The 19,408-nt window shown below is 41.8% G+C and overlaps 1 protein-coding gene across 1 annotated transcript; it reads left to right on the top strand.

Annotated features, from left to right (window-relative positions):
* Positions 1-250: 250 nt before the first annotated feature.
* LOC139155548 (forkhead box protein L3-like) lies at positions 251-9,249 on the top strand. Its single transcript, XM_070730730.1, has 3 exons — positions 251-357; positions 4,472-4,640; positions 8,800-9,249. The coding sequence occupies exons 1-3, from the start codon at positions 251-253 to the stop codon at positions 9,247-9,249; spliced, it is 726 nt and encodes a 241-aa protein (XP_070586831.1).
* The last annotated feature ends 10,159 nt before the right edge of the window (positions 9,250-19,408 follow it).

The raw sequence follows: 19,408 nt of genomic DNA, 5'->3' as shown, positions 1-19,408 counted from the left end.
TTTGCCCGGGACTGAAAGCTCCTAAAGAAAGTGCGAGGGGTGGGTGGGTAGAATTGTCCTGTGTGTATATGTGTGTGTATATATGTGTGTGTGGGAGAGAGAGGGAGAGAAAGAGGGGGTGGGTGGGTGGGTGGGAGGCGGGTGGGAGGCAAGAGAGGGAGCAAGGGAGGTGGGGAGCATTCATAAAGAAACACCCCTCCCCAACCTCTTCCCTCCTTCTCGGGAGCTCAAAGAAACCCAGGAGAAAGAAATGTTTGATAACACACAATACCCTTACAACTGCTTTAATTATGATGCCGACGATTACCCCGCCTGCACTTCAGACGAAGAGAAAAGATTCACCAGACCTGCTTACAGGTAAGTTGAACTTTTTAAGCTAGGTGTGCAGGGGTGTGCATAATTTGGGAGCTTGGGAAAATGTTCCTTCTTTCCTTCTTCTTTCCTTCTTTCCTTCTTTCCTTCTTTCCTTCCTTCTTTCTTTCTTTCCTTCTTCCTTTCTTTCTTCTTTTTTTCTTTTTCCCTCCCTCTTTCCCTCTCCTTCCTTCCTTCCTTTCTTCTTGCCTTCTTTCTTTCTTTCCCTCCTTCTTCCTTTCTTAGTTTCTTAGTTTCTTGTTTTTCTTTCTTTTTTCCTCCCTCCCTCCTTTCCTCTCCTTCCTCCCTCCCTTCCTTCTTCCCTTCTTTTTCCTTTCTTCTTTTCTTTTTTCCTCCCTCCCTCCTTTCCTCTTCTTTCTTCCTTTCTTTTTTCCTTCCTCCTTCCTTCCTTCCTCCTTCCTTTACTTTTTTCGTTTTTTCTTTCCTCCTTTCCTTCTTCCTTTCTTTTTTCCTTTCTTCTTTCCTTCATTTTTCTCCCTTTCTTCTTTTTCTTTCTTTTTTCCTCCCTCCCTCCTTCCCTCTCCTTCCTCCCTCCCTTCCTTCTTCCCTTCTTTTTCCTTTCTTCTTTTCTTTTTCCTTTCTTCCCTCCTTTCCTCTTCTTTCTTCTTTTCTTTTCCCTTCCTCTTTCCTTTATTTTTTCCTTTCTTCTTTCCTTCCTTCCTTCCATCTTCCTTTCTTTTTTCTCCCTTTCTTCTTTTTCTTTCTTTTTTCCTCCCTTCCTTTCCTCTTCTTCCTTCCTTCCTCCCTTCCTCCCTTCCTTCTCTCTCTTTCTTCCACTATCCTTCATAAAGATCTCAGCAAGGAGACAAGATTATAAGGTTGATCGGGTTTTAGATTTTCTATTTTCATAAGCGAAAATAACTGGCCCCTGAAAAAAATTTTAAATCGCTCTTTAGGTGGAAAGGGCAAATGACGGGAAACATTAGACTGAGGTGTCGCATTTGGTTAGGTCAAAAAAAGAGTGCATTTTGTGCTGCCGTGCACCTCCAAATCTAGACAGGGTTGTGGCTATTGAGACTCAACTCTATCTCTTAAATCCCCTTTTTCCCCCAGTTAATTTTGAACTTTTGCAACTCACTGGTCCTCCTCTCCAATGCATTTTTGGTGGGTTTAAATTGACTACCCTGAGAATTTGCCTTCTCTTTCATTGTGGAGAAGAAAATTGAAAAAAAGGGGGCTTGCAATTTTCATCCAAACGAAAATGAGCTGGACCGGCTGTCCTAACTCTTTAGCTGTTGCTTTTATGATTAAACTTCCTCTTCGATAAACACATCACAACTTAAGAAGAAAACAAATAAGGATAATTTTTTTTTTAAACTCTAAAAGAAAGGGTGCTTTTAATTGTTAAGTTCCACCAGGTGGGATATTTGCATTGAATAGATCTTATTCCATCCTCACTGAAATTTATTCATGTTGATTAAAAAAATGCCTCTGCTAATGAAGCCAATGGGATGAAATTTGCTTGTTTGCAACTTGCTTTTGCTCTCCAATAAAATAATGCACATCAAAGTCAGGGTGCAGGATCTGACCCCAATTCTCCCCCGCCCTTAAAAAATGCACTGAACCTTGGCAAAATAGCCACCAAACAATTCCTTCTCGTGCTAAAGTCACAATCTTCTCCTATTCACAGAAGTTACAGCTACTTTGAGTTGATAAAGTGACTGGGTCTACATTTTTTAAAATAATCATTTCCCCCCCTTCCCTACGGAGAAGAAAATACAGATTCTATCATAGAACAAAGCAACGATCATGGTGACTTTTTTTATCGGTGGAATGTGTAATCAAGATATTTATTTTTTATTTAAATAATAATAATAATAATAATCTTCAGAGCTGTTGCCCCCCGTTTGGCCAATATGCCTGACTAATCACAGTTGCAGTGTGGGTTGAGTGAGAGAATGCAAGACACTTGTATTTGGGAATAAAACTTAAAAGTCAGGTTTCTACCTGGAAACACCAAGCAAGCGAATGACTGGCTTGGCACATTTTTTATAATGTACAGTATATTTTGAGGGGTATATAGTACATGGTTCTCCTTTGATTGCTTTTATGTTTTTTTCCCATTTTAGAGTAGAGTAGGGTAGGGTAGGGTAGAGTAGGGTAGAGTAGAGTAGAGTAGAGTAGAGTAGAGAAGGGTAGAGAAGAGTAGAGTAGAGTAGAGTACAGTAGAGTAGAGGAATGGAGTGGAGTGGAGTAGAAGTAGTGTAGAGTAGAGTAGAGTAGAGTAGAGTAGAGAAGGGTAGAGAAGAGTAGAGTAGAGTAGAGGAATGGAGTGGAATGGAATGGAGTAGAAATAGAGTAGAGTAGGGTAGGGTAGAGTAGAGTACTCTACTAGAGTAGAGTAGAGTAGAGTAGAGAAGGGTAGAGAAGGGTAGAGAAGAGTAGAGTAGAGTAGAGTAGAGGAATGGAGTGGAGTGGAGTAGAAGTAGAGTAGAGTAGAGAAGAGAAGAGAAGGGTAGAGAAGGTTAGAGAAGAGTAGAGTAGAGGAATGGAGTGGAATGGAATGGAGTAGAAATAGAGTAGAGTAGAGTATGGTAGGGTAGGGTAGAGTAGAATACTCTACTAGAGTAGAGTAGAGAAGGGTAGAGAAGAGTAGAGTAGAGTAGAGGAGTGGAATGGAGTGGAGTAGAGTAGAGTAGAGTAGAGTAGAATTTTATTGGCAAAGTGTGATTGGATATGCAAGGACTTTGTCTTGGTGCAGATGCTCTCAGTGTACATAAAAAAAACATAAGTTCATAAGGTACAACACCTAGTGATAGTCCGTGTACAAATAAGCAATCAAATCACATTAAGAACCAGTCAATATAAATTGTAAGGGTACAGGCAACGAATTACAGTCATACCGTCATTTGTGGGAGGAGATGGGCAATGGGAACGATGAGGAGATTAATAGTAGTGCAGACTTAGGAAGAATTTTGACAGTGCTGAGGGAATTATTGGTTTAGCAGAGTGATGGCGTTTGGGGGGAAACTCTTCTTGTGTCTAATTGTTCTGTTTTTTGGCGAGCTACCCAGGGTAGTTTGGGATTGAGTGACCTCTAAGTTTAATCAATCTATCCAATAATATTGCACTGGTGATGTTCCCTAGTTGGGTCATGAAAAGTCTGCACCCAGCTTAGAGAGCACCAAAGACCCCACAGTTCAACCCTCAGCTACAAATATTGGCTCCTCATAACAGTATGGCAACCAAACGTACATTCTGCCTTTCTAACACAATGTGTGAAACCATTCAGGGGCGTAGCTATATCTATTACATCTATCTATTTATCATCTCTCTATACATTCACCCATCCATCACTATCATTCATCTTTCTGTCTGTTTGTCTGTCCTGCCCATCAGTGCATCCACCCATCCAACTGTCCATCCGTCCATCTGTCCATCCGTTCATCCCTATTCTCTCTCTCTCTCACCTGTCTATCCATCCATCCACCCACCCACTTATCATCCATTCATCCCTATCATCTGTCTGTCTGTCTATTGTTCTATTTATCTATCTATCTATCTATCTATCTATTTATCTATCTATCCGTCCACCCACCCACCAACTACCTACCTACTTATGTCTATCTGTCTGTCTTTCTCCATCTGTCTGTCTGTCTGTCTGTCTGTCTGTCTGTCTTTCTTCGGAGAGGGGCGGCATACAAATCTAATAAATCATCATCATCATCATCATCATCATTAATAATAATAATTATTATTATTGTTGCTGTTTGTCTATCTATCTAATCAGCAGATCAAGCTTTAAAATAATCATGGTTTGCTGCAAGATGTAAAGCCAGCTATGGTTTGATACAGTAAATTAAATGGAGTTCCACATGGTCCCTTTTGTGTTTCAAGACTTGATGTTGCTTGCTACTGATTTGGAAGTTTCAAAAGCCATCTGGTTGAACTTATCAAGCTCCTGAGTTCAAACCTTGTTCAGTTCCTTCCGTTCAAGGAGACATACTTAATCTTTATTACCATAATCACATTCAAGGCAGCATCCTCTGTGCCACAAAGCCTATTGAATTATCCCATTTTCCAAGTCTCTCTATATATCATCCCCTTCGCACCCAACGTGGTTATGATGTCCTTAATTTTCTCATCTTTCTTTGGGCAGCTACATCGCCTTGATCGCCATGGCCATTCAGCAGAGCCCGTCCAACAAGGTGACCCTTTCCGGCATCTACGATTTCATTATGAAGAAGTTCCCATACTATCGGACGAACCAACGAGCATGGCAGAATTCCATTCGTCACAACCTGTCTCTCAACAGCTGTTTTGTCAAGGTAAGCCTGCAAGACACACCTGCCTTCTGTCCGTGCACTCAACCTGTTCTGGGTTGGGTCGTCCTTCCAACGTATGGTTGAGGGCGAGTTGATCTTGGTGATCTGAGAAGAACTTTCAAATTAGAAACATAGATCGAAATATTTAAATATGTTAAAGGGTTAAATAAGGTTCAGGAGGGAAGTGTTTTTAATAGGAAAGTGAACACAAGAACAAGGGGACACAATCTGAAGTTTGTTGGGGGAAAGATCAAAAACAACGTGAGGAAATATTATTTCACTGAAAGAGTAGTAGATCCTTGGAACAAACTTCCAGCAGACGTGGTTGGTAAATCCACAGTAACTGAATTTAAACATGCCTGGGATAAACATATATCCATCCTAAGATAAAACACAGGAAATAGTATAAGGGCAGACTAGATGGACCATGAGGTCTTTTTCTGCTGTCAGTCTTCTATGTTTCTATGTTTCTAATTCAGTTCCTGTGGATTTACTAACCACGTCTGCTGGAAGTTTGTTCCAAGCATCTACTCCTCTTTCAGTCAAGTAATATTTTCTCACGTTGCTTCTGATCTTTCCCCCAACTCACCTCAGACTGTGCCCCCTTGTTCTTGGGTTCACTTTCCTATTAAAAACACTTCCCTCCTGAACCTTATTTAAACCTTTAACATATTTAAATGTTTCAATCATGTCCCCCCTTTTCCGTCTGTCCTCCGGACTATACAAATGGAGTTCATGAAGTCTTTCCTGATAAATTTTATGCTTAAGACCTTCCACCATTTTTGTAGCCCGTCTTTGGACCCGTTCAATTTGATCAATATCTTTTTGTAGGTGAGGTCTCCAGAACTGGACACTGTATTCCAAATTACTCTCTGGGATGTTATTGTTGGGTTGATAGAAGAGAAAAGCTGTAGCTCAGAGTTGAACTATGAAGTCCTTGATGGTCTCTGAGCTTGGTTATGGTTATGTTGCACATTCAATTCAATTCAATTCAATTCAATTTATTAGATTTGTATGCCGCCCTCTCTGAAGATGTTTTATGACCCAACAAGGTAACACCATCAGTGCTAGAAGGGAATTGGGTTGGCAAAGTTCAAGAAGAGGATGGTTGTGAGGTCCTTGGTTGTCTCTGAACTTGGTGATTAACTTACAGACCTTTCCCTACCCAACTAGGGAACATTATCTGTGCAATATTAGAGGATTGATTGATTAAATTGAGAGGTCAATCAATTCCAAGCTACCCTGAGTAGCTTGCAAGTGAAAGAGTAAGAAAATCTTAAAAACAGACCAAAGAAGAGCCACGTTAGAGATCATAAACCAGAGAGGATTCCAATCCCCTTACAGCATTTTTTTTTAAAAAGCTAAACTAAACAAAACTTTGGTAATTTTGGAGAAAACCATGATCCTCATTTGAAGAAAAGGTGGAGGGAATGAATGGCCATTAAGTGGAGATGTTTTGAAATATAAGTTCAGTCATTTTATTGGAAAAGAGGAGAGAAAGAGAGAGAAGAGAGAGATAGACAGAAATAGAGAGGGGAAAGGGGGCGGGGGAGAGATAGAAAGAAAGAAGAAAGAGAGAGAAAGAAAGAAGGAAGGAAGGAAGAAAAGAGAAAGGAAGGAAGGAAAGAGAGAGAGAGAGAAAGGAAGGAAAGGAGAGAAAGGAAAGAAAGGGAGGAAGGAGGTAGAAAGAAAGAAAGAAGAAAAGAGAAAGGAAGGAAGGAAAGAAAAGAGAAAGGAAGAAAGAAAGAAAGAAAGAAAGGAGGAAAGGGAAGGAAGGAAGAGAAAGAGGGGAAAGAAAGAAAGAAGGAAGAAAGGAAGAAAAGAGAAAGGAAGCAATGAAGGAAGGAAAGAAAGAAAGAGAGAGAGAAAGAGAGAGAGAAAGGAAGGAAAGGAGTGGAAGGAAAGAAAGTGAGGGAGGGAGGGAGGAGGTAGAAAGAAAGAGAAGAAAACAGAAAGGAAGGAATGAAAGGAAGAAAAGAGAAAGGAAGGAAGAAAGAGAGGAAGGAGGAAAGGAAAGGAAGGAAGGAGGAAGGAAAGGAAGGAAGGAAGGGAAAGAAGGGAAGGAAAGAAAGAAAGAAAGAAAGAAAGTGTGTACGCAGCAGACTGAAGGGGCTATTCACCCTCCAAATGTCTATAATTAGAGCGCCTGGATCTCAGCAACTTGTCATAGCTGTTTATATGAGCCTCACCATCTAAGTGGTGGCAGATGTGGAGAAGGCAACATTTGCAGCCTACGTGCCGAGAGGTCAGGGACTCTGGGCCACAAACCAAAATGGGCAGCCGTGGCGGACAACCTCTGTCTATAAAGCTGGACCTCCACCTTCTGAGGTCACCACCATCCTCCTAGTTGGCCAGCCTCCTCCGAGCTCCAGCGCACGTCCAAAGGAGCCTCCCTTCCCCACGGAAACCCTTGTAGATCCCAACCAGACCTTCATCTTTGAAGCTCTCAAACCATGATTAGTTTCCAGACAGGGTGGATGAGATCCAGTGAAGGGCTGGAATAATGTTTACTACCACGCTGTGGGCGTGGCTTATTTTGTGGGTGTGCTTTGATGGCCGTGTGACCAGGTGGGAGTGGCTTGATGATCATGTGACCGGGGAAGGTGGCTTAAAGGTCATGTGACTGGCTTAAAGGTGGCCAACTTGACGTCACTCACGACAAGGGTTTGGGTTAGGGTGCCTGGCTTCTCCTTGCCTTAGAGAGATACAATTTCCCCATCATTTACTATGACTGAACTTCCAAAATACTGGTATACTATTTAATTCTATGTATATATGCCATATGTGTACATACATATTACACACAAGCACACAAAAATATATACTGCTCAAAAGGAAACACTCAAAGAACCCATCCTAGATCTGAATGAATGAAATATTCTCATTGAATACTTTGTTCTGTACAAAGTTGAATGTGCACAACAGCAGGTGAAATTGATTGTCAATCAGGGTTGCTTCCTAAGTGGACAGTTTGATTTCACAGAAGTTTGATTTACTTGGAGTTATATTGTGTTGTTGAAGTGTTCCCTTTATTTTGTTTTGAGCAGTATACATTATCTACTGTATAAAGTTATACACACACACACACACAGCTCTCCTAAAATTGTACACATTCAACTTCATTTACTGCGATAGGAAAAAACATACCCAGAGCTCAGAAGGGGAAAAAAGAAGAAAAAATTCAAAAAATTTCTACCGGTTCTGCATACCTGTCCCAAATTTTTCTTCCAATTCTGCATACCTGTCCCAAATTTTTCTTCCAATTCTGCATACCTGTCCCAAATTTTTCTTCCAATTCTGCATACCTGTCCCAAATTTTTCTACCGGTTCTGCATACCTGTCCCAAATTTCTCCATTGGTTCTGCATACCTGTCCCAAATTTTTCTTCCAATTCTGCATACCTGTCCCAAATTTCTCCATTGGTTCTGCATACCTGTCCCAAATTTTTCTTCCAATTATGCATACCTGTCCCAAATTTTTCTACCGGTTCTGCATACCTGTCCCAAATTTCTCCATTGGTTCTGCATACCTGTCCCAAATTTCTCCATTGGTTCTGCATACCTGTCCCAAATGTTTCTTCCAATTCTGCATACCTGTCCCAAATTTCTCCATTGGTTCTGCATACCTGTCCCAAATTTTTCTTCCAATTCTGCATACCTGTCCCAAATTTTTCTACCGATTCTGCATACCTGTCCCAAATTTTTCTTCCAATTCTACATACCTGTCCCAATTTTTTCTTCCAATTCTGCATACCTGTCCCAAATTTTTCTTCCAATTCTGCATACCTGTCCCAAATTTTTCTTCCAATTCTGCATACCTGTCCCAAATTTTTCTTCCAATTCTGCATACCTGTCCCAAATTTTTCTACCGGTTCTGCATACCTGTCCCAAATTTCTCCATTGGTTCTGCGTACCTGCCCCAAATTTTTCTACCGGTTCTGTATACCTGACTCAAATTTTTCTACCGGTTCTGCGTACCTGCCCCAAATTTTTCTTCCGGTTCTGCATACCTGTCCCAAATTTTTCTACCGGTTCTGCATCCCTGACCCAAATTTTTCTACCGGTAGGAGCCCATCACTGATGAGACCCCTATTTCTGAAGGTCCATGATTGACAGCATGGCTGTTTTTCATTTTTATTTTATTTCATTTTTAACAAACCCAGGTTCCCAGAGCAGAAGGCAACGACAAAGGTAAAGGCAACTACTGGAGTTTTGCCACCGGCTGCGAATCTATGCTGGATTTGTTTGAAAACGGGAATTACAGAAGGAGGAGGAGGAGGAGTATGAAGAGGGAGAAAAAGGGGGCTGGAGAACGAGGCCCCTTGCCCACGTTGCCTTCATCCGAGGTGGCCTTTCCCCAAATCTCGAGTCCGGCTGAGACTTTGGAATCCCAGCCGCTCCGATGTTCAGAGCCCGGTGAGTTTTTTCCAAGAGCTTCTGCCGCCAGCCAGCAAAGCCCAAACATCGGAAAATCTGACGCCGAAATTAAATTTAGCATTGATTACATTCTTTCGTCTCCAGACCCACTGCCGGTCCTGCGTTCCTCGTACCATGTGCAAGATAATAAATATCACCTCTTGGATGTTCCGCAGGTTCAGTTTTGGACATTATGAAAGCAGCCCGGGGTGGGTGGGACAGAAAATGTCTTGCAGGAAAGCGAATTCCAGTTTTGGGAGATGCCCCCCTGCTCTCCTCTGGGGTTTGAACTGTCTGTTGGGGTTTGGGGGGCTTGCTGGAGAAGACAGTGGGACTCCGGTGGGTCTTTGCCTTCTGGTGCCACGGGGGCATCCAACGGCAGAACACGGCTTGGATTCTGGGAGGAGGGAACGGAATATTTAAAGGTGGACGGGACAGCAAAAGTAGGCCCTACGCGGATCGTGGGATCCAAGAAGTTATCAAGGAAACCGGATGCTGTCCCAATACTGACTTGGAACATTAAGAATACAAAACAGCCTTCCTTCCTTCCTTCCATCTTTCCTTCTTTCCTTCTTTCCTTCCTTCCTTCCTTCCTTCCCTCCTTCCTTCCTTCTTCCCACCATTCTTTCTGTCTGTATGTTTGTATATCTTTCTTTCTTTCTCCTTCCTTCCTTCCCTCCCTCCTACCTTCCTCCTTCACTCCTTTCTTTCTGTCCTTCTGTCTGTATGTCTATCTTTCTCCTTCCTTCCTTTCTTCCTCCCTCCCAAGCATCAGGAGCAAACTTCTATTCAAACCCATAGAAAGAGCTTTCCCCTTCCTTCCTTCTTTCTTTCTTTCTTTCTTTCTTTCTTTCTTTCCTTCCTTCCCACCCTCCCTCCCTCCTTCTTCCCTCCTTTCTTTCTGTCTTTCTGTCTATCTGTCCGTCTTCTTTCCTTATTTTATTTTCTTCCTTCCTTCCTTGAATACATATAGCTAGATGCCGTCCTTCCATTCATCATTCCTTCCTCTTCTTTCCTTATTTTATTTCCTTCCTTGAATGCATATAGCTAGAGGACTTCTTTCCATTCATCCTTCCTTCCCTCTCTCCTTCTTTTCTTATTTTATTTCCTTCCTTCCTTGAATACCTTTAGCTAGATGATTTCTATCCATTCTTCCTTCCTTCCTCTTCCCTCCCTCTCTCCTTCTTTTCTTATTTTATTTCCTTCCTTCCTTAAATACCTTTAGCTAGATGCTTTCCATCCATTCTTCCTTCCTTCCTCTTCCCTCCCACTCTCTTCTTTCCTTATTTTATTTCCTTCCTTGAATACATATAGATGCCTTCTTTCCTTCCTTTCTTCCTTCCTTCCTTTTTGTCCATCCATTCTTCCTTCTCTTTTTCATCTCCTTCCTTCCTTCCTTCCTCTTCGCTCCTTTCCTCTTCTTTCCTTCTTTTATTTCCTTCCTTCTTTCCCTTCAATCTCACTTTTTCCATCCCTTTCTCCTTCCTTCATTCCTGTGTTTCTTCGTGCCAGGAATAGTCTGCTATCCTTTGTAAAGAATCTGATTCTTCAAGCATTACTCTCACTTAGACATAACAAAGAAATACCAATGTTTCTAATACCCCTTGTCCGTCATCTTGACTTTTTTGACGAATCTCCCGTGGACACTCTGGGCTGTGTGACATTTCCTCTGGGCCCCACAAGACTCTCAATTTGACTACTTACCTTAACGGCATCCCTTCCTCAAACTCCAGAATGATCAGCCAATATAACAATATGATTAGCAAAAACACCAACAACCCTTCCCAAAATTCCACAAAGTAGAATCAGGGACGAAGGGTTAAACTTTTCACTGATTTAAGTTTGAGGTTTCTACAGGCTGATGTCTCTTTCCATAATGTGCTTGTCAAATCGGGTGTTTTGCATTTGTGTGTAATGTACATGGGCACCTTTTCTTCAAATATGCATTTTTGTACATTTTTTTGCAACTACTCCAAGCAGTATCTTCACTGCATTGAGGGATCCGTAGGCTATTTTTTTTTTCACTTTTTGTTTCTTTCAGGTTGTTGTTTTAAAATGTAGCGTAAGTATTAAGTTTAGGAGAGTGTGCCTGCGGGCCCAGTTCTATAAATGAGTTTGGGGCAGTCCGATTGCTTCTCCGCACCCCTAATTTATTGGTAATTCCATCCCATTGGCCTATGGATTGAGAATCAATAAAGCTATATGTTAAAATGGTACACTTTAAAATTTATTGAGAGGCACAGAGATGGAGTTAGCAAGGGCACCACAGCTCAGTTCAGGAAATAACACTGACTTTGTACCCCTAATTTTAGAACATAAGAACCTAAGAAGAGCCCTGCTGAATCAGGCCAAAGCCCATTGAGTCCAGCATTCTGTGTCCCACCAATTGTCCATGGGGATCTTGAGCAGAAAGAGAAGGCAAGACCCTCCCTTTCCCTTCACCCCCAACAAATGGGACCCAAGGGAACCCTGCCTGCCTCAACTAACATAGAGGAGGCACTTGGACATCCGTTTCAATAACCACCAATACACTCAGCATCCATGAATCTGTCTAATCCTGCCTTGAAGCTATCCAGGCTGACAGCTGTCACAACCTCTTCTGGAAGTGAATTCCATCAACCAATGAACCTCTGGGTGAAGAAATATTTCCCTTTGTTTGTCCTCACTTTCTTACCTCTGAGCTTTAGGGAGGGACCCCTCGTCCTAGTATTGTGTGACAGACAAAATATTTTTTCTCTATCCACCTTTTCTATCCCATGCATGATTTTATACACTTCAATCAAGTCACCCCTCAAACGCCTTCTTTCAAGGCTGAAGAGACCAAGGCTTTGCAACCTAATTTCATAAGGGAGGGGCTCCAAAGTAAGGGAAATTTTCTTTCCCTTACCTTGGGAAGGTCAGTCCTGGTTATTTTGGGGCAGAACGGGGTGTGGGGGTGAGCAAACAAAGCCAAAGGAAGAATTTGGGGCAGGGTGGATGGGTTTTGGATCCTTTGGCTGCCATTTTGCTCAGGGTCACACCTGCGCAGAAGCAAAAAAACAAAATGGCGGTGACCATAGAGACACCAACAAAACTGATGCTATTGTAAAGTGACCAGATTATAACCTGGGTTAAGCGGGACATCATTGCAGGGGCAGGGGGTTGGGGAGATGGACGGAAGTGGCATGAGCCCAAATTTACGCAGGCTTCAATCGGGCCCTGTTGTAAAGCCTCTTCTTCTCAGAGCCTGGTGACCAAGTGTGTTTCCCCCACCACCACCACCTCAGGTAGTAGAAGAGCATAGCTAAAGGGTGGAGGGCGCAGAATACCACAAGCAGGCGGAAAGCCTTCTGCAGCGAAGCGCCAGGCAGCTCCATCCTGGAGAGCAAACCTTTTTTTACTCCTCAGGCGCTACTGTTGGGGCCGCGTCTCCTGGGGCGAAGGTTGCGCCCAGTTGAGTGTCTTCCGATACTGCCAAGCTTGGGAGCCAAGGGGCTGCGTCGCCAGCTCCCAAGCTCGGTGGGGTCGGACGGGACGATGCAGCTCCTGGGCTCCCAAGCTTGACAGGGTCGGACGGGACTCGACTGGGCGCAACTTTCTGCGTATGCACAGAAGCAAAAATATCACTCGGACGCATGGGCGCACAAGCCAGAGATGCATGCAGCTCAATTTTCACTACCGATACGATGGCGTCAATCGTACCAGTAGGAACCCACTACTCAGGGATGGGGTCCTACAGGAACAGCCAGGAACGCAGTTCCGGTAGCAAAATTTGGAGCTCCACCCCAGAGCACCCAATTTGTTTGATTTGATTTGATTTGATTTGATTGGATTGGATTGGATTGGATTGGATTGGATTGGATTGGATTGGATTGGATTGGATTTGATTTGATTTGATTTGATTTGATTTGATTTGATTTGATTTGTATGCCGCCCCTTTCCGTAGACTCGGGGCGGCTCACAACACAATAAAACAGTTCATGACAAATCTAATAATTTACAATTTAAAATATTTTTAAAAAACCCCATTATTAAGCAGACATGCATACAAGCATACCATACATAAATTGTATAGGCCCGGGGGAGATATCTCAGTTCCCCCATGCCTGACAACAAAGGTGGGTTTTAAGGAGTTTCCGAAAGGCAAGGAGGCTAGGGGCAGTTCTAATCTCTGGGGGGAGCTGGTTCCAGAGAGTCGGGGCCGCCACAGAGAAGGCTCTTCCCCTGGGGCCCGCCAACCGACATTGTTTAGTTGACGGGACTCGGCGAAGGCCCACTCTGTGGGACCTAACCGGTTGCTGGGATTCGTGCGGCAGAAGGCGGTCTCGGAGATAATCTGGTCCAATGCCACGAAGGGCTTTATAGGTCATAACCAACACTTTGAACTGTGACCGGAAATTGATCGGCAACCCATGCAGACTGCGGAGTGTTGGTGTAACATGGGCATACCTGGGGAAGCCCATGACTGCTCTCTGCATTCTGCACGATCTGAAGTTTCCAAACAATTTGCACTGAAAGATGTTGAAACAAAATGTACAGTGTGGTAGTAAAAACTTTGGTAGCCCATCACTGCCACTACTGAACCCACCTCTGAGTTTGGGGGAAGGTGAGATTAACGTTCATTGGAAAACATCCACCTCCTGCCCAAAGAAATGAATCGAATCTCTCAAACAATTCCTATTGTTTGACCCGCTTTATGTCCAAAAGGCAAGGGAAAGTTCTCACGTCCCTGACACTTCTATCAAAAGCATTCCGCGACCAAAGGATGCCGTTGCTTGCTTTTCAAAGGAGATCAATCATCTTTCCAAACCAAGAGGGGGGCGGAGGGAGAAAAAGCAAGCAAGGAAAAAAAAAACCAGGGACATTTTTTAATTTACCTGGTGCGTCGCACGCTGACGATTTCCGAAATGAATTTCGGGCCCTTGAAACAAATGGCATTTAATATGAAAGGTGTGCGGGCAAGACGTGACCTTATTCAAATGTCGGCGCCATTACGGAGCTGTTCCTGGTCTAATTATAATTAAATACTTTATGCTTCCTTTGCAAATCCTTTTGATCAATCACTGATAGGAACATTAATATCACACTGCCCCTGAGCACCGGGCTGCCTCACAAGTGTTTATGGATCAGCGGGTTTCCATTAAGGAAGATGCGAGGCACCGCGGTGCAAACGTTCGTGGGCAAAATGTTCGTAAGTGGCCTTGACGTCAGAATAAAAATGAAGAAGGAGAGAAGAAACTTCTAGATTATTCGCCCACCCATCCACCTGGGACTTAAGAACTTATTTATTTGTTTGTTTATTTACTTACTTACTTACTTACTTACTTACTTACTTACTTACTTACTTACTTACTTACTTACTTACTTACTTACTTACTTTCTTACTTAATTACTTACTTACTTACTTACTTACTTACTTACTTACTTACTTACTTACTTACTTACTTACTTACTTACTTACTTACTTACTTATTGTTAGAGTTGAAAGGGACCATGAAGGCCATCGAGTTCAACCCCCTGTCCAAGCAGAAACCCTATAGCACACCAGTCAAGTGGCAGTTCAATCTTCTCTTAAAAATGTCCAGAGTGTTGGAGTTCACAACGTCCGCTGGTAGGTTGTTCCATTGGTTGATCGCTCTGACCGTCAGGAAGTTCCTCCTTATCTCCATGTTGAATCTCTCCTTGGTCAGCTTCCAGACGTTGTTCCTCGTCCGGCCCTCCGGTGTCCTGGAGAATAAAGTGATCCCCTCCTTTCTGTGACATCCCCTCGTAAACTTGTAGACTGCTATCATGTCCGCTCTGGCTCTCCTTTTCTCTAGGCTATCCATGCCCAGTTCCCTCAGTCTCTCTTCGTAAGTCTTGGTTTACAATCCCTTAATCATCTTGGTTGCTCTTTTTTGCACCACCACCAGAGTTTCTATGTCTCTTTTGAAGTGTGGTGACCAGAACTGAATACAGTACTCCAGATGTGGTCGGACCAGGGCGTAGTAGAGTGGTATTAAGACTTCCCTGGTCTTGGAGTGTATTCCCCTGTTGATGCAGCTTAGGATTGTGTTGGCTTTTTTGGCTGCTGCTGCACATTCTTTGTAAGTTGTTATGCTTTGGCCCTAACATATAAAATGTGTGTGTACATTCATGTTTTATTCTTAAGAAGCGATTGGACAAGCCATTTGTCTGAAGGTGGTGTAGGGTTTTCCTGCCTGTGCAGGGGTTGGACTAGAAGACCTCCAAGGTCCCTGCCAACTCTGTCATTCATTCATTCATTCATTCATTCATTCATTCATTCAATCAATCAGTCAAATTTAGAAACATAAAAGATTGACGGCAGAAAAAGATCTCATGGTCCATCTAGTCTGCCCTTCTTGTATTTTATCTTAGGATGGATATTTGTTTATCCCAGGCATGTTTAAATTCAGTTACTGTGGATTTACCAACCACGTCTGCTGGAAGTTTGTTCCAAGCATCTACTACTCTGACCTTGGAAGGATAGAAGATTGATTGATGGCAGGAAAAGACCTCATGGTCCATCTGCCCTTATACTATTTCCTGTATTTTATCTTAGGATGGATCTAAGCTTATCCCAGGCATGTTTAAATTCAGTTCCCGTGGATTTACCAACCACGTCTGCTGGAAGTTTGTTCCCAGCATCTACTACTCTTTCAGTAAAATAATATTTTCTCACGTTGCTTCTGATCTTTCCCCCAACTAGCCTCAGATTGTGCCCCCTTGTTCCTATTTCCTATTAAAAACACTTCCCTCCCGAACTTTATTTAACCCTTTAACCTATTTAAATGTTTTGATCATGTCCCCCCTTACCCTTCTGTCCTCCAGACTATACAGATTGAGTTCATGAAGTCTTTCCTGATAAGTTTGATGCTTAAGACCTTCCACCATTCCTGTAGCCCATCTTTGGACCTGTTCAATTTTTTCAATATCTTTTTGTAGGTGAGGTCTCCAGAACTGAACGCAGTATTCCAAATGGGGTCTCACCAGCGCTCTATACGTTCTATACACACACCTTATTTATACTTACTACTTTTTAACCACACATCTCCCTCCTCCCTATTTATTCAGATAAACAGTCTCATCTTCCTTTTCAAATAAAGTGAAAAAAATCAGAGGTTGCAGTTTCAACCAGAATCGGTTTTCGGTGTACAGTGCCTAATTTCTCTCTAAGTGATAAATCCAAAATCGATTAAACTAACACAAGAAAGGGGGATTTATTTTTCCCACTAAAGGCTAATAGAAAGGATAAGCCTTTGCCTATTACCTACAGCCTTGTTTCGCTGCAGATGAAATTAAACAAAAAAATATTTGCAAACTTACGTGTTTTTATATCCCTCCGAATACCAAATGCGGTTCGTGTAAATTAGGGAAACATGGCAATGGGTTTGTTGTTTTAAGTAACTGTTTTTCCTTTGAACAAAATGGACCATATGCAGAGGGCTGATAACCACAGCTTATAAATTAGACGTTCTCGTATACCTCCTCTCTCTCTTTCGTTCTCCTGAATCCTTTTCCAATTTATGCAATTACTTTTCCATAAGCTTTAGGCTACATCCGGAAAACAAAACCCAGACTGGAAAAAAAAAATTAACAATAAAACAAAACAAAATTAACTAGGAACTCATTCAGCTAAAACTTGTGTTATGAGAGATTAATAATAAACAAGGGGAGGTCATTTTACCAGACCTTTAAAAATCTGTGTCTGGGTATATCTATGTGTCCCCAATTGTGCCCATTTGTATATCCATCTAGAGAAAAATAAATGCAATTTCAATTTGACCCGTAGTAGAACTCCTTTTATTCTTACAGGAATTAATAAAATAAAGATTGCATTTTTGATGCATATTTCCTGTTAAAGGACAAGTCTCGGGTCTGTTGTTTCTCGTGAAGCTGGCTTTGCTAAGCCTGATCAAGATTTTCTATGCCATATATATATATATATATATATGTAGATTGTTCTGAGTTCGGGTTTTGCCCTGTGTAATATTTTGCATGTGTATGCGACGTTTCGGTGAAATCACATCCACCATCATCAGGCTGAAGTTTCCAAGCTTCGTGCTGTTGTAAAATTTTACAACAGCACGAAGCTTGGAAACTTCAGCCTGATGATGGTGGATGTGATTTCACCGAAACGTCGCATAGACATGCAAAATATTACACAGGGCAAAACCCGAACTCAGAACAATCTACATACATATACCCGTGAAAATTTACGAAAACATATATATATATATATATATATATATATATATATATATATATATACTGTATATAGATAGATAGATAGATTTATTTATTTATTTATTTATTTATTATTTATTTATTACTTAGATTTGTATGCCACCCCTCTCCGAAGACTCGGGGCGGCTCACAACATGTAAAAACAAATCATAAGCAATCAGACAAATTTAAAATATTTAAATATTTAAAAAACCCCATATGCTAACAGTCACACACACAGACATACCATGCATAAATTAAACGTGCCCAGGGGGAGATGTTTCAGTTCCCCCATGCCTGACGGCAAAGGTGGGTTTTAAGGAGTTTACGGAAGGCAGGAAGAGTAGGGGCAGTTCTAATCTCCGGGGGGAGTTGGTTCCAGAGGGCCGGGGCCGCCACAGAGAAGGCTCTTCCCCTGGGGCCCGCCAACCGACATTGTTTAGTTGACGGGACCCGGAGAAGGCCCACTCTGATAGATAGATAGATAGATAGATAGATGATAGATAGATAGATAGATGATAGATAGATAGATAGATAGATAGATAGATAGATAGATAGATAGATAATAATTTAATAATGATAATTTATTAGATTTGTATGCCGCACCTCTCCAAAGACTCGGTCCGGCTCACAACAATAATAAAAAACAATATTATAGCAAAACAAATCTAATATTAAAAAAGAAGCATATAAAACCCTATCATATTTAAAAACCAAACAGCACATACACACCAAACATAAAATATAAATAGATAGATAGATAGATAGATAGATAGATAGATAGATAGATAGATAGATAGATATAGACAGACAGACAGACATAAGTAGGTAGGTGGGTGAATGTGTGTGTGTGTGTGTGTGTGAGTGTGTATGAGTGTGTGTGTGTGAGAGAGAGAGAGAAAGAGAGAGAGAAAGAGGGGGTGGAGGAGAGCAATGGAGACAGAGCGATAGAGTAACAGAGAGAGAGGGGGGGAGAGACAGAGAAAGAGAGAGAGGAGGGTGATAGCGTCCATCCACTATTTGAACCAGAGCTCCTTCACAACAGTGTTTGTGTCGTGGGTGGAAGTTATTAAATTAGTGAACTTCCTCCCCATGAACTATAGGTTGCTGTACTACCAGCTGCTGGTGGCAGAAGGAGGGGTGTGGGAATAAAATTCTAAGATTGCATTAGATGTAAAGGTTAATCCATAAATCAAAATGAAAATGTCAGTTGCCTTTTAACATTGATTGAGATGTAATTTGGTGTTGGTGGTGCAATGCTTTCTTATATAAATTTGCAAATAGAGGCCTGCTTTTTCTAACCCAAAACAAATTAAGTCATTTGTTTTGTTTATATAAGGACGTCAAGATTGATGACCTTGTTCCTTGGTGTTATTTTTCTCTCCCCTGCCCCTCATTCCCTGTCAAAACAGAACGAATATTTACACCTGTCGGCTGAAACTATGACGTGCCAGCTATGGGGTGCCTGACTTGCATTAATAGCCTGAAAAAAACTATTTCACTAAGTGCAGAATTGTAGTGATTTATAATAGCCCAGATTTAATTTATTTTATTTCTATTTTTAAAAAACCACAGGTTAGAGGAAATATTATCATTATCATTATCATTATCAATCATTATCATTATCATGTCAATACAACACAGCAAACAACATAATATTAATAATGATATTATTACTATTACTATTACTATTACTTGTTCTGTCTGAGTCACTCCGGAAGCTATGACCAACCCAAAAAGATAAGCCAGACACACCGGTAAAATCCAAATACAGTTTTATAATGTTAAAGAGAAACGAAGCCAACAGAAAATGTCCTTACAAATCAGGAAAACACTGGAACTCCAAATAGATACACGAAGGCAATTGTCCATACATAAATATAGGATCCTTGCTGCCAAGACGAGGCTGTAGATAACAGACATACACCTCCCACGGGTCTTCAAGACTGCTGGGCCACGAGCCAGGAACAGAAACGCCGAGAAACAATGCAGGTTACACCAACTCCAATCCGATAACACTCCACACTGCTTCAAGAGTTTGCCTGCCTTATAAACCCTTCCCTGCTAATGAGGACCACACCCAAGCCCTGGTGTTCCTTATTCAATGCTGATAATATTTCTTTAATTGATCCTTCCTTTGATCTAGACGTC

This window comes from Erythrolamprus reginae, unplaced genomic scaffold (genome assembly GCF_031021105.1).
Source record: "Erythrolamprus reginae isolate rEryReg1 unplaced genomic scaffold, rEryReg1.hap1 H_3, whole genome shotgun sequence".
Taxonomy (NCBI): Eukaryota; Metazoa; Chordata; class Lepidosauria; order Squamata; family Dipsadidae; genus Erythrolamprus; species Erythrolamprus reginae.
This window is presented reverse-complemented; position numbering and strand designations above follow the sequence as displayed.